We start from the raw sequence: 15,681 nt of genomic DNA on the forward strand, positions 1-15,681 counted from the left end.
GTTAGTCTTAATTACTGGCCTTCATGTTCTCCATGGCCCTCAACCGTCTTTAATTAAAACCTTGATTAGGGGGGAGGAGGTCTCGGGCAAGACTATAACCAGATGGGTTTCCAGCAATAATAATAAAGACTTTATCCGCTGCCGCTGCTGCTGCCTGTGCGCCATAAAGCGCAGAGCTCGCTGCCCGTCCATTTCAAAGCACAGCGAGCAGAAAGAGGTTGTTAATTACGCCGGTAATTACTTGTCTAATTACGGTTCGTTTGTGATTAGATTTAGAAACGTTTCGCGGTCTATACAGAGGCTTTCTGTAGCCAGTATGAGGGCTTAACACTGTATAGGCCGAAATGTAGTGTGTATCCACAGCGGGGTGCTGCTGAATAACCAGCCTATAAAGGATGGAGTGAATAAGATCAATAGTGAAGCAGTGACCCGAAAATTATCTTTATTTTTCTCAGAGAAGTCCTCAATAATCTATATGTTCAAGGTACAACAAAGTGTCTCCGGAATCAGTGGCAAACATGTTGTCAAACACTAATTTCACAGCTTTCCTTTCCCTGTCTGCAGGATATTTCCCAGTTTTTTTTTGTTGTTGGTTTTTTTTTTAAAGCCCTTCCTCTAGAGTTTGACAGGTTTTGGTGAGCTTTTAGTGAGTTCTCTTAAAAGCAGCCAAAGAGGTTATCTTATGCCACATTTTAACGACGAGCACTTTCATGGCCTCTGAGAGTCTCTGGGTCCCAATCTAACTCACATTTTCTGTGCTAAAAAGAATATTTGCAGGGGGGACAAACACACATAAAGAGCCAAATCAATAATGCATCCTGACATATCCTGCAGAATGACATATTAGCGACTTAAGATTCGCCACATTAGGAATAATGGTCTGAAAGTCATGAGTGCAGCAGGCACGCCGCCGCCTTTATATTCAAGACAGAGAAACTTGCAAATAACAATCAGTTCAATTATCCTCAAAATATTTACTCCAGGATAGGATTTGTCATCCAGACACAGAGAAGGAGGGAGGGGAGAGGAAGAAGTGATTTCTTGCTGCACTATGTGCGTCCATTTTCCAGACGGTTTGTCGTCGTTATTGCCTGATTTAGTGTGTGTTGTTTTACATAGCCCAGTTATCTGTGTGAGTTCACGTACAGCGTTTGTGCCGCTGCATCCATTTATACATATCACACAGATCTGCGTTGAGTTTGTCACATTTGGTGTTTTATGTCCCGTCTCCTCTCTTTGCTTGGAGCTATAGGCTTATTTGTAGAAGGTCCCACTGGCTTGCGCCTTTTACTGGCATCACATGCGCATTTATTCAGGCATTTTAACATGTTTTTGCAGTTTTGCGCACAAGAAAAGTCCTATCTATCTATCTATCTATCTATCTATCTATCTATCTATCTTGTGGCCATGTGTGCAGCGGTGTGCAGTATAATTACCTCTCTCCTCAGATCTCTCTGTGCTCCTCTGCAGCAGGTGCTCCGGCCTCTCTGACCCTGCGCAGCAAAGTGCCAGAGGCCAGGTGATGGCATTAGTGAAATGATGTCTATATTTATTTATTTTTTTACGCGCACGCATACCCGCCCCCTCCATCTGGAGAGAAAGGAGCAGGGGCAGAATGACATCTTATAGTACAAATGCCATCCCGTCACCTGTCACTCACCATGCTTTTGTGGCGCCGCGGTGAGGTGAGCTTCCTATGCAAAGTAATGAGTCGGTGCCATCCTTTGGATTGAATGAATTCACGCCACTCACCTTTTCGAGATGGCATTCAATATATATTGTGGTTTTATTCATAATACAGTGAGGGGGGAGTGTGGACTACACACTGCCTCAGCTGATGCTCAGGTAATGCTTTACCCACGCGGCTATCACCGAGTCAGGTGACAATGCGTCAGCTGATAATGGCGCGGAGAAATCAATTGTGGGTAAACAAAGAGAACAGAAAGTTAGAGCAGATGGAAAACACAGCTGCTTAAAATAGCTAGACAAATAATGAGACATCATGAAATGAATCAAATAGATATGAAGCGGGCAGAATATCTCTATTGTAATGTGAGGGAGCGTTAAAGCAGCACGGTGCAGTTTGAGCCAAGCAGCAGCCCTGCCCTGGGGATTATGTATCATCATGACCATAACTACCATACCGTGTGTTGGCTATATCGCACACCATGAATTACACAGAAGAATGCACAACCTCAGCGCTCAACGTGATTCGCAAAAAAAAAAGAAAAGGAAAAAAAAATCATTAAGATCACAGCCCAAACACGAGCAATGGGAGCACAACACTCCTACAATGTGAGCCAGGTGAGAGGAGTTCTAGTTCATCTGTGCTTTAAAATATGTCTGAAGCCCAGAGCAGGACGTCGTCTCATAGGTTTAGATACCAGGGGCCAATGTCGTCAGGAAAACAATATTATTTTAGAAGCTGCTACACTGGTTTGCTGGTTTACATGCTCCAATATGTTTTTATGACCAGTATGAATTATATTAAATCTATCTGATCATGTGGAAGACCTCTCTTTTGTCTGTTAGTCAATTAGGTTAATATATATCTTGCCAAATTAAACCTGAAAACATTGAAATGATTGTCTATTTTTCTTGTCTATTTTTTTTTTGTTTAATTCTGATGAAGTAAAAAACAAACAAACTGTTGCTAAGATTTGCTCTTCACAGTCCTACAGGCTCATGGCACGCTGGAGTCAACAGAAGCCAGTTTTACTTTAATTGTTTGTTAGTCACCTTAAGCCTAATCACTCGTTTAAAAAGTAAGAACACAAAGTCCAAGGTCGACTTGGTCTGTGAACTACAAATCATAGGTGTTACATAGACACAATCCTCTTTCGGTGCTGCTGAATCCAGGCCAACACCCTTTAGCTGATGCGTAATTTACCTCGCCGTGCGTAATTAACTGCGTCGCCGCCAGACCCCGGTATGTGTAACACTTTATTTTGAACGGTGCAATACGTTTCCATTAAACGTTATTAAAGCGCAGGGAGTGACGAGCTCTCATTTGTCTTGTCAGGACATCTGACAACCTCGTTAGCTCCCATTTTCCCCTGTCAGCTCACAGCGCGACACGGACACTGACTTCAGCCACTCCTGGCAAGTGAGTGATAAATGCGCCTACTCAGCCCTGCGTAAAACAGCAGCATTATTGTTGCCAGCACGAAGCATCAGAATCAATCACGACGTAGCCTGCGTGGCAGGTGTCAGTCTTACTTTTTTTTTTTTTTTTTTTAATCCAGCCCACTGTCAATCTTTAATCTAATTTTAAGGGTCATAGATTTAGGGCACAATATCCCCTCGTTTGGACTTTTCTCTCTGCTGTCTGACTCGCCGGACTGACCATGTGCACCACAGCCGCTACAGCCCCCATTTAGTGCTGCGCTCTGGCCTCGCAGCAGATTAGAGGTGTCGCAAATTGAATAGTTATGAATATTTGTGCGCAAATGGAGGATCTTGTTATTTTGCAAAGAAAGGGAGAAGAACACTTAATGGCATGGGATCTTTCCGCCCGCTGCACTTTCAGATGCAATTGTAGATCGAAGTCAGACTTGTCACGTTGAGCCAAAGTGAATTCCTAACATCCAGGACGTGCCTGTCTACTCCGGACAAATTGCATCCAATCACCCCGGGGGAATTCGGCTAATGTCTCGATCCAGGGCCGGGGAGCATGGAGAGAAAACAAATCAAACTCTGCACACAGAGCGTGTAGGGCTTATTAAAACATTTCACACAGGGGGAGAGAGAGGGAGAGAGAAAGAGAGAGACGAGGAGAGTGTGTCTGCTGTGCGTGTGTGTGTGCGCGCGCGGGCGCGTTTAGCATGGGTTGTGTGTGTGCAGGGGTAATTAGGCTATATTACCTTTGGACACTGTATGTTAAATTGAAAATATCAGATGACCAATCTAAACATTTCTGCTCACTACATGCCTGCTGTTTGAGTGGCAGAGTCAGCAGGAGCAGGCCTGGCTATTTTACCCCCTCCCTGACAGATCAGCCTCCAATTTGACAAACTCTGGCCTCTCTTTATAATTTTAGACTAATCTAAACTCATCAGGTTTTGTTCACGCTCCCTCCAATAGCTCAGAATATACAATTAAAACGATTATTAATTAACTTTATGCACATTGAAAAGTTTCAGTCAAAAGTACAGGGCCTGTTTCACGTCTAAACTTGAACTTCAGAGAGAACTTACCTCCGCGTCTTCCTTGCAATTAATCCTAGTTTAGATGGATGAAATAACCGCCTTTGAACGCAGCGTCAACCCCGCGTGCACCCTCTGCTTTCTGGTAACGTGCTCGGTCCCCTGGACATTTTTCTCTGTCTGCTACAGCGGCAGTAAACAATAAGCTCATGAGGCGTAGGCTATGGCAGCATAATGTTCTGCATGGCTAGAGAGGGGAGGTCGATCATTACACAATTTGTTTTAAATTTGATCAGTCAGAGAGGAGCGAGAGATTGGCATTTCCACCATGCACCACCACCAACCGCCCCCCACCCCCCACAACTACCCTCCACCCCCCCAAAGGGGAACCTCGTATGCAGTGCAGGGGGCTGCTCTCACATAGACCTGTAGCTATGTAAAAGTTTGAACACATGTTGTCCACGCAGGCCTGTTTACACCCACGCCAGCATGCAAGTGCAGGATAATGTCAGATGTTGAGGTGGGGTGGGGGACTTTAAATATGCAGTAGCGGTGAAGAGTAGGATTAGATGCAAATGTTGGCAGATATTTGTAAAGTTGCAAAAATAGTTTCAATACTGTTGAAAAATCTGAAAGTGTCAGTGTGATTTAGTCCGTGAGAGAGAGAGAGTCTGTGTTAGGGAGAGAGAGAGAGAGGGGGGGGGGGGGGGGGGGGGTAGAGAGAGAGAGAGGTGGCGTTGTGCAGCAGCAGCAGCGTGGTGACGGCAGAGGGAAAACCGGCTGGACAGATTTGCGTTTACGCCTGATCTGTTTCTGGAGAGTGGGGCTGTGTGGGAAGGGAAAGGGAGCACCTGGCTCGACCGCTGTATCCCATCTCGTTTTATTGACAGCCTGATAAGCAGGGACCCAAGCCGTGCGGTTTCCAGCGCGGATGTCGAGCACCCTGCTGCGTTGCACAGTATCAAGGCCTCTTAATGGCTGTTCCTCCAAATAATGGCCCAAACACAGCCAGTCCTGACTGGCCCGTACCTGCGCTGCCCCGGTCTCTTCCTGGGAGACAAGCGGCGGCGCGGTTGCCCATTTACTCACCGTCTTGTTCAAATTGACACAAACATCAGAGGTTGTGAAATAGGATTTGAGGCTTTTAGCCTGCACCAGTGAAAGGGAAGCTGAAGCCCCATTACGAGTAGCGGATGACAACTTTATAGGGCTGTAGAAATAAAAAACGTTTCCAGCACAGACTCAAACAGTGAAAGGTCTATAAATAGAATTCATGTTCATGGCAACAGTTTTTAATCCATGATACATGAAATAACTGTGCCACAATGTCCTATACAACACCAGGACCTGGGATCAGGCCTATACAGCCCTAACGATTTTCCATATCCTTTGAATGGGACTTGCCTGCACCTGGTTTGTGCACACCTGTTGCACGCTGAGCACGCACAAATTTAAAAACACAACAACTGTACCCGCTCATATCCCAATGCCTCTATGGCTGAATCCCTGCTTGTTGTTGAAGCTGGTGATGGTCTTTTCCCATTTGAAGTTAGATGAAGAATATCTTGCAAATGTAAATATGATAGACCTATATTGGAAGAAAAAACTACCAGGCAATAGCCTCTGGTCCCTTGCGCGTGTTTTCTTTACATCAAATAAAATGTGTGTTTCAGTAAGACTCGGTTCAGTTTTAGGATGAGCTCAGAGAAACTCCTCACATGCGTGACTTTTATTCTAGAAACCCACTCGGAACATGTTTTGTTCCTTGAGAAATTGTCCTTTTAATTTGAAGAGTTTGGCTGTTTGGAATCAAACCCTCCAACCCCAAAAGCATCTCTTGTAGAAGTGCTCTTGAGCTAATTCGTTGAATTCCTGCAGCGCTGCAGCTCCTTAATCTATTAATATGAACGAAGCAAAAATACTAACTCAGTCTAAAATATCCAGGAGTGGAGAACTAAGTTGTCCGTCTGTGGAAATTTGAGACGGTTCGACGCGTCAGGGGACAGCGGAGTAGATATGAATGAAGAAGAAAAAAAGTAGCAAAATCAAATGAAATAGTCAAGATTTAAAATCAAATAGAATCAGATAGAATAAAGGTAAAAACAAAGCAGGAGGTGTCTCCCGCAGAGTGAGCTGTTAGCTGTCAGCCCCTGCACACAGCAGACACACTTTATGGGACAGTAAACAGGCCGGTGCGCTCCACATGTAGGCTACCTTGTGCACTTCCCAGTTCTGTGCCGTGTCCTGTCCAAGGTATGACGTCGGCCCGTCGCTCCAGCCAATCACTGCCAACTTGAGGCTGATGCCGAAGGGAGAGTTGCTGGTAAGAGCCGCAGATTTTTTTCCCCGACTCTCATTGACATTTCAACTCCACGACGGATCCAAAGGTAGATAGATTTTAATCGGGACCTATAAGTTTCTGTCGCCGTGGCGCGGAGGAGCGATCCAAGGGAGGGAAGAAGCGAATTTATGCGCACAGGATACTGGTCACACACACGCACGTCTGCTGTCTTTCATTCGGTGAGTTTGGACGGACTATATATATATATTTTTTAAAAACACTCTCTTTTTTAATATTTTAAAAGTCAGATTTTCTGGAAATCATTCACCTGAGATTATTTAAAAACGACCATTTGCCAAATGTCCTCAACCGCTTAAAAGGTGCACGAGGACATTTTCAAGCAGAAAGTTGAGTGCGCGTGCAGATTGTTTTGTAAACCGGATGCACTGGTTAAAGTCAGGGAAAATTTACAGAAGTGTTTGAACGTTTTCCCAGGAGGTGTATCCTATTCACCCACACGAAGGTGGAACACGGGGTGCTGACTTTGTTTCTGCTGTCATCTATCACACACAAACACACACAGACACTTTCACATATACATAGGCTACAGCGTGTAATTAGCGATCTTCGCTGAGGAATTAAGTGCACGTCACACCTCTTAAAAGCGCCTATTATTGTGATCTTTACGCAGGGGAAATTAAGGGTTTCAGACCTGTACAGTAAATTAAATGCGCATGGGATCTGCCCGGCTTCACCTCGATCCATCAGCGCGCTGGAAATGACGCTGTCCATCAGTGAGTGGACTGACCAAGCCGCGCGTCCCCATTCACGTGTGATTTTTTACATTTTATTTTGTTAAATTATTTTTTTTCCGGAGAAACAACTTGTATTGTTTCAAATGTTCAATCCATTGGGTCATTGGTCGTGTTGTAGCCCAAACTAGAGTGTGTCAAACTTTCCTGTAGCTGTTAACTGAGCGTGGATGGGACATGACATGCGTGCCTTGAGGGTTTTCAGATGAGTTTTGCTCTGTCAAAAGGCCTGGGCCTAGTAGTTTTACTTGTATATTTTAAGTCTTTGTGTTTTTATTAGGGTATTTTGTGATAATCTAAAAAAAAAAAAAAAGAATCAATCTGATGTCCAATCAGTGGCTGGGAGACGCTGGGTGCCTCATACGGGCTCCTGTATGTTTGGATCCAGTGTTGCTCTCTGTCACGCTCGCCGAGCAGCGCTGTGACACCATTAGCCCCGGTGTTTATCCCAGCCTTCAGCCTTTTGCCAGGAGAGTGCTTCTGATGGGCTGCACACCTAAGAAACCCTCAGCCACTTTTCCGGTCTCCAGACTGACTTCCAACCTCGGGTTGAGCTATAATCGATTCAAAACTACATCTACACAGCCTACACCTCGCTCAGGTGGAGCAGGCTCCAGCATCGGTCATTTGAAAATGCAGTTCATTTAGTGTGTAGGGTTTTTATTTTTTTGATGGACTTTTATTTTGTAAAGCAGGTTGGAGCCTGTTAGGCCTTTGGACCAAACAGACTTTAGCACCATCTGCAAACATCATCTTCTTTCCCTGTTGAAGAGACAACATGGATTTATCACCGTCATGATGGAGCTATATGTTTCCTTACATCCACTTCACGTGCTCAGAAATGTCTCCACATTAACACAGCCTCTGTTCCGGGTCGCGCTCCATGTGCAGCTCGCCTTAAATGAATAACGCATTAGTGACAAAAGTCCAAGGCACATGTGATTGTTTAATTGCGGTTGATTAAAAAGTGATCACACAATGTAAAAGTGCTGATAATTTATGTACAACAGCCAGCGATGTCCTCATGAATCTCTATAAAAGAAGAGGTGACAAACGAGGCTGTTTGATGAATGACAGGTCAACATGTAGGTCGACGTTTGTGGTGATCATTGTGATCACAAAATAAACACACAGCCCTAATAATCGTATAATTAATAACAATAACTATATTAAAAGGTTACATATTTTCAATTTGTCTTTTTAAAAGATAACTCAAAATGAAAAATTTAAAATATATATTTTTGGACCTCAATTAGATTTTTAAAAATTCTAATAATCTTCATAGTATTGGCAACAATATTATCAAAAAACCTTTAATTTTACTATAAATAATTATCAAAATAATATTTGTTATTATCAAATTTATATTATATAAGATGGGGAATAAGTAACGCACGCCTTCTGTCAAAGAAAAGAAAAACAACAACTAAAAAGATGTATCTTCATAAAGATCAATATCAGATATTTTTTTAAATAAATCAGAGGGATATTTATTTTTTATTTTTTATCATGCAACAACAATAGTCTCCCAGTAATTCTGAAAATGTTTTGATAAATAAAGGGTGAGTCAACTATCACCACTGGGGAGCACCACATCATCTAGACAATTCATAAATAAAATAGCAATACATTTTAATTAATTAACTTGTTGAGGTCAACAAAATGAATTAATTTTTAAAATATATGAACAACGTTTCAGGGAAAATGATGACTAACTGAAACTGCCAGTAGTTGTATTTCTTCTTTTTATCTGATAGAGATTTCTCCCAGCCTGTAAAGGGTGAACTGTAATCCCAAGTAAAAGCCATAAATTAGATGGGTTTCCCCTCCACTACATCCCCTCTGCCTATCCAAAAAACAATGCCACTGTTTTTCACTGCAGCTCCCTCCCCTTATGTTTTCTCTTCGCTCCCTCCTTCCTTTCTTTTTTGTATTTAAAAGTTTCTACAGGGGTACAAATACCACATTGCCTCAGGCTCAGGGGAAAATAGCGACCAGATTAGGCTTTTCTTTTCAAGGCCTATGACATTAGTTGCTGCTAATCCGAATTGGGCTAATTGCTTTCCCAACATGAGCATATCCCGTTTTTTTTTCACAGACCTCTACAGCAATCCAGGCTATCTACCAAAACAAAAGCACAACAACAAAATGTATAGGAAATATATAGGTCCAGCAGCCTGGTGGACAGTGAGCTGCTGATGAAGCAGTATAGGCCTACTTGGCATGGGAGTAAAGGTTGTAGGATGAAAAAAAAAAAACTCCAGAAATCTCTTGAGAGTGGAGACAACGAATTAGCTCTTGGAGCGGATTTACAGCTTAACCAAAGAAATCAATAACCTACTGGAGGTATTGTTTCCAAAGAAAACTACTTGACACACTCATCGGGGAATCTGTTTTTCAGCGAAAGGCAGGTTAGTGGTGTGAATTTTTGACAGCTGCAGTCTGTGACAAGTGAGAACATTTGCACTACAAAGGCAGGTTATAGAAACTCCAGAAATACGCATTTTAAATATATAGTTAAAGTTTGTATGGGAGGGTTTGGCTCCAGAGCAGAGGTCATATCAAGTATTATTGCGGTCTAGATATTGTGTTAAAATCCGAACTTTGAATTATTAAAAAAAAAATCTATTACTTGCGACTGAAACCCAGTGGCTGTGCCCTGAACTGATGTCACAACATGCAGCTGTCCAAGCTCCATGTGCTCACTATGGCTGACCGACACGAGGACGCACGAGTTTAGTAAACAGTGCAGAAGTTCAGACTCCTCTTCGGGGTCCGTGCATGGTCTGTTGTTGCCTACTGTGTTTACACTTTGACTCCCAACTTCGGCTCAGTCTCAGATTAAACCAATAATGACATGATTCTGATAAAGTTGATTTTTACACAATCATAACAATGAAGTGCAGCAGTTTAAAAAAAACAAAAACATGACCAGGTTCCCTCATCGCGCAAAACTCCTGTCCGGGTGGGGTGACTTGGTGTTGGGGTGGGGTGGGGGGTGTTTGTGGTCTAATGCATGTCTAATAGAGGGGTCCTTGACGTGAAAATGTTTGGGGGAACCCCCCTCTCACTCCTTCCTCCCCCCCCTCACCCTTTAGCTGATATAAGCTGTGTCCATTCATGGTAGGCGTATAGGCTGAGCCACCAGTCTAAGTGAGTAGAAACAATGCAGGAAGGAGAAACAGATGAATGTGCTCGTTTAGTTTACGGGTTGTTTGATGAAGGAGTATTGGCCAAAGTGTTGTTCCTCACCGCGGGACCCTCGGTGACAGTTTGAGCCGGTCCTCTCAGCTCATTATCTCGCCGGCCCACTGAGGGCCCCATTCAAGCAGGGCAGTCCCTCTCGCTCCCTCTCCCTCTCTCTCTCTCTCCCCCTCTTCCTCCCCACCTCTCTCTCTCTCTCCCTCTCCCTCTCTGGCAGCGTCGTTTGTCTACTCATTGAACCCATAGTCAGGAATGCGATGGTTGTTAGGGAGCCCTCTTTCACCTCCGAAGTGTTTTATTGATGAGCTCTGACTTCTCCTACTTTTTCACATGTCAAAGAAAGTCAAGTGTAGGCCTCCATGACTTCATTTCATGCCCCCCTCCCTCCCAAAAAAAGTAATTTCTCTCCCCTCCCCCTGCTTATGCTTGTCCCTCTCTCTCCTCTCCTCTCTCTCTTTGCCCTTTCATGCACCCCCTTTTCTGCTTTAGTTTGGCTTCCACTTCCATACAAACCTCATTCTCTTCCCCTCGGTTCTCCTCCCTTTAGGAGCGAGCGGCGGGGCTCCTCAGTGCTGAGGCTGGTGCTGCCCAGAGTGTCCGGGTGTATGCTCAAACGCGGGCGCAGAGGGGTTGCTTTTGGGTGCGTTGAGGTGTGCGTTAATAGCCAGTCATTCAACCAGCGCAGTTTGGGAGCGTGTGGCCATGGCTACACAGTCATTTGCTTTACTTTATTTACGCGTGCTATTTGCTGTCAGGTCGCAGGAGTGACGTCGCCGTGCCTCGCAAATGTGTCCATAAAAAGCAGCCGAGCTTGCCCTAAAGGCTGCGCTCTTTACGCATGGTGTTCTTGTTGACAGGAGGGAGAAGGCTATTCAGGGGAAGGTGATACCCAAAAGAATCAACAAAAGCACGTGGTGGACGTTTCAGGTTGTTGTTAGTGAGGAAAGGCCGTGACACATTTAAATGTAAAAGCTTTTTCAAAAGTCTGTTTGCTCCCATTTGGAGCTTTTAACTCAAAATAATAATATTAAAAACTTTCCCCAACTTTCTATCCACTGGAGTTATATCCTCAATAGTACTCCACAGCCACTTTTTCTTAATCATTAATACAATTGTAATAATTCTTAATGACTTTGCTGCAATAAGATTCAATTAATCTGTTAAGATGGTTGAAGTTGTGCTTTGAACTGGTGCAAGTTATTTGAACATAGTGTGTTACGCCAGCTCTATCAGTGCAGGTCTCCATCTGACATGTGGATGCAGAACCCCCCCCCCCCCCCCCCCCAAAAAAACAAACAAACAACCAAACACAAACAGAAGTGACATTGTGCACCATGTCCCCAAACTTTTTTTTTTTTCTCCACCAGTACCACTCCATCACATTAACGCCGTGCAGGCTATCTATCTGTAGAGCCTCGGTTGTTTCATAAAAGGCTGCAGCTCTTTTGTAATTTTAATTTGATGTTAGGAGCTCCAGTGTTCACGTGCAGGCAGCGCTGCTACTTTCCGTCAGCCTCTCTGGCCGCCCGGGCTGCTGCTGCTGCTGCTGCTGCTCTAGCCCCGGGTTGGAGCTGCTGAACATGCCTGAGATTCCCTGCGCGGACCCAATTCAAGCCTGGAAGAATAGAGCTTTCCGTCCAATGGGCATTTCCGAGGCAGTTGCTCTGCAATAGGGCAATATTCAGCAAGTGAGCGCAGGGTATTTGCATGCGTGGGCTGATTAGTGGGTTGGGAAGACGAAGCTCTCTCCCTCTCTCTCTCTCTCCCCCCCCCCCCCTTCTCTCTCTCCCTCTCTCTCTCTCTCTCGCTGTGGCTCGGCCCCGTTTCCCGCTTTGGCTGTGGTGCAGGGGGAAGTGTTTATATGGGGGATGATGACAGAGGTCGGGTCGCGCTAATGGGCCAGTGAAGAGCGGCGGAGGGAGGCGAGGCGCACACAGCAGACCAGGAACACATACATTAATACACTTGTTCCATCACCAATCAGCATAGGTGTGCTCATTCTCTTACCCCCACCTCCTTCTACCACCACCACCACCACTCTGCCCCCTCCCTCCCTCCTCCTCCTCCCCTCCCTCTCTCTTTCTCTCTCTTTCTCTCTCTCTCTTCCCCACTCTCTCTCTTTCCGACTCTCTCATTCGCTCTCTCACACGCCAGCGCACATCCTCGCCGAACTCCGTGCGTCCTGACATCTGAGTTCACTGTCAATCTCTGTCTCCTTCGCAGGGATATCCCCTCCGTCTCCGCCGAAGACCACTGGAAACTAATTTTTCCTCTTCTAAAACTTCCCGAGAGAGACTGATCCTGGTCAGCCTTTTATTTTTATTTTTTTACATTTTTTTTTCTGTGGTGTGGAGAACTAGGCTGTAGCCTGCAGTTTGCCAAGGACTTTGACAACGAAGCAGGATGCCCCAAAAAGGTGAGATCCTGAACCCAAACTTTGTCTGTGTTATTAAATTATAAAATGCAATAATAATTATTTTTTATTATTATTATAATTATTATTATCACTATTATTATTAGCTGTATGTTGAGGCTCAGTGGTGAGGTTGTAGGTGTTTTATCGTTTGGACTGTGCAGCCTGTCTCCTGACTGGACCCTGTGAGAAGTGCGAACAGCCTTTAGCGTCTCTGTCTGTTTTATCTGCTCGATTGTGTTGTTGTGTTTAGGCCCTACGGATAGCTTACCGCTTATTTATGACAGCAAAGAGTAAAAAGTCACGTTGGGCCAGGACAGTGATCATCGTGGAGAATGGGGCGCAATGACCCGTTGAGGAAAGGTGTCAGATTGATTCATGCAGGCGAGTCACCCAAGCGCCTTCTAAAAAAAAAAAAAAAAAAAAAAAAAAAAAAAGAAAGAGAGAGAGAGTGAGAGAGAGGCTCCGTGAAGCGCATCACTTGAGGAGGCGACTCGTTTTTTTTAAGGTGTGTTTGTGTGTCAGAGAAAATACAACTTTCACCCCCTTTTTCCCCACATAAGATGCTTCAGCGACTTAATGACAGCGAGTTCAACTGAAGCTACTTTCACCACTCCAGATTATTTCAGTGTATAGTCAGAAACCATCTCCACTGGCATGTTAGCTCCAAACTGAAAATAATGTTTCCAATAATTCTCAATAAATAGGATAAAACTCATCTAATCACATGGATACAAATTGCTGCTGCTTTGAAATTATTTAATCAAAACAAACAAACTAAAAAAGGAAAATAAAACACATACATTCATTCATTGGAAGTATGCATTTTTATTTTTAAAAAGCTATTATTTAAAAAATTAAATTAATCCTAAATCATTTTTTTTATCTAATAAAATGTAAAAAAAAAATACTATTAGTCAAAGGACTTCAGGCCTGTAGCTTCAGAAATTATAAAACGCACTAATTTCAGTTTAGATTAAATCTGTTCCTGCTGATAACTAATGCACTGAGCCTGTCGTGTAAAGTGTAACATTTTGCCATGAGTCTTCTTCATCTGTGTATTTTCTATGTCAGCCTCCAACCTGCAGCCGTTGCCATTGTAGCCAGGGCCTACATGGACTCCCTCTGCATATGAATGTTGTGAGCGCAGGATCCAGCGGCCAGAATAAGCATGTTGAATTAAGACATTGTTGTAACGGATTACTAAAGGAAAAGAAATGCAGATTAGATCGTAGTTAACCTCTGGAACAACAACGTTTGAGCTTTCGACCTTAAATAAATGATTAACCACTTTGGACCTAAAAGCTACTGACTTTGCGGTCTATTTTCTTTTTTCCAGGCTGCTCAACATTTAACAGACTTTTATTTTGTAAAATGTTTATTTTCCTATGTTAACTCCGGCATCTTGATCATTATACAGGACTCGTGATAATATCTGAACAATTTAGTGCTGGTGTTTGGTCATTTAGTGTTATGCTAAATAGGCTAACTGAGGCTATGTGGGCCAGTGTGATGGAATCTGAATTTGATTAATGACCGAGCAGCCCTATTTGTAAAAACATGAAAGAAAAGCTACACTCTAGAAATGCAATGGCGGCCCTTGTAGGTGCATCTCACAAACTAGACTGAGGGACTAAACACAGGCCTGTTAAGACGTCGGTATTATGCCATTTTCCTCTGCACACAACACAACTTTGCATGGAGGGAGAAAATGAAAACTTCAGACTTCTCCCTCCCTGGCCCCCTTTTTATCTGTTCCCCATTCAATAGCTTCTTTAATGCATTTGTCTTTTCCAATTGAGCGCCCTACTGCGCTGTTGTGTCTTTAAACCCGCTTTACAACTCGCACCAGCAGCACAAAATAACCACCAAATATTTATAACAAGAAATTACTTTTTAAAATTCTTTCCACCAAAAAAAAAAAAAAAAAAGCAGGGGAAACAAAACCCACATTCACGCACTAGCAGCACCGGGGTCACGGTCGTGTGTGTGTGTGTGTGTGTGTGTAGAGAGAGAGAGAGAGAGAGAGAGAGAGAGAGTGTGTGTGTGTGTGTGTGTGTGTGTGTGTGTGTGTGTGTGTGTGTGTGTGTGTGTGTGTGTGTGTGTGTGTGTGTGTGTGAATGGTCCCGGAGGGGGTGGATGCATGCCTCCGGCTCTTTGTATTAATCTGAACTTGTTGGTGTGTTTAGTGGAGAAGCTGTGTGTTTCTAGTCGCGGAGGCCGAGTTTTCGCCCCGGGTTTGAGGTGTATGGAGGCAGAGAAGGGGGTGCATTGTTAGAGTCCAGCAGGCTTTGTACACCAGCTTTGTACCCCCTCCTGGTCTGGACTTTTGCAGAGCACTGAGGCGAGGTAGACAACGTGTGTCACTGTACACTTTCCACGATAGACTCCACAAGAGGAGGGATATCAAGTTTAGAAAATGATAGAAACCTCTTGCTGGGAGGATGAGGGCTGATTTCTTTATATGAACTTAAAAAAAGAAAAAAAATCCCATGGACTAAAAGAAAAAAAGCCTTGAAAGACTAGTGCTGTAAAAAAGACTTATAGGCACAATGTCACTGCTAGAATTTGTTTTCAGGCCTAACACAGTTATAGATGTTGAAATAATATTGCCCCGTGTCAGTTTGAATTTATTTGCTTGGCAGCAACATTTAGGTTAATTGTGAAGCTGTAAGTCACAAATGAAGATACAGTAGGTTGAAGTGCATCAGTGTAGCTGTGGCTGTGCTAATGTATTGTTTTGCTTTGTCCTATAGGGAGACATTAAGTAGTGAAAACGGCAGATGATTGACTAAATTGTTATAGAGTGGACAGTCAACTCTGTTT

General features: G+C 43.8%; 1 protein-coding gene across 1 annotated transcript in view; it reads left to right on the top strand.

The window, feature by feature from the left end:
* pax6b (paired box 6b) overlaps positions 1–15,681 on the top strand; it is a 38,109-nt gene that overhangs the window by 10,870 nt on the left and 11,558 nt on the right. Inside the window, exon 4 of the mRNA XM_083996227.1 lies at positions 12,666–12,858. Within this exon, the coding sequence (XP_083852353.1) occupies positions 12,846–12,858 (13 nt within the window). The 5' untranslated portion in view covers positions 12,666–12,845. The remainder of the gene's footprint in view (positions 1–12,665; positions 12,859–15,681) is intronic.

The sequence above is a fragment of the Trachurus trachurus genome (assembly GCF_905171665.1).
Source record: "Trachurus trachurus genome assembly, chromosome: 3".
Taxonomy (NCBI): Eukaryota; Metazoa; Chordata; class Actinopteri; order Carangiformes; family Carangidae; genus Trachurus; species Trachurus trachurus.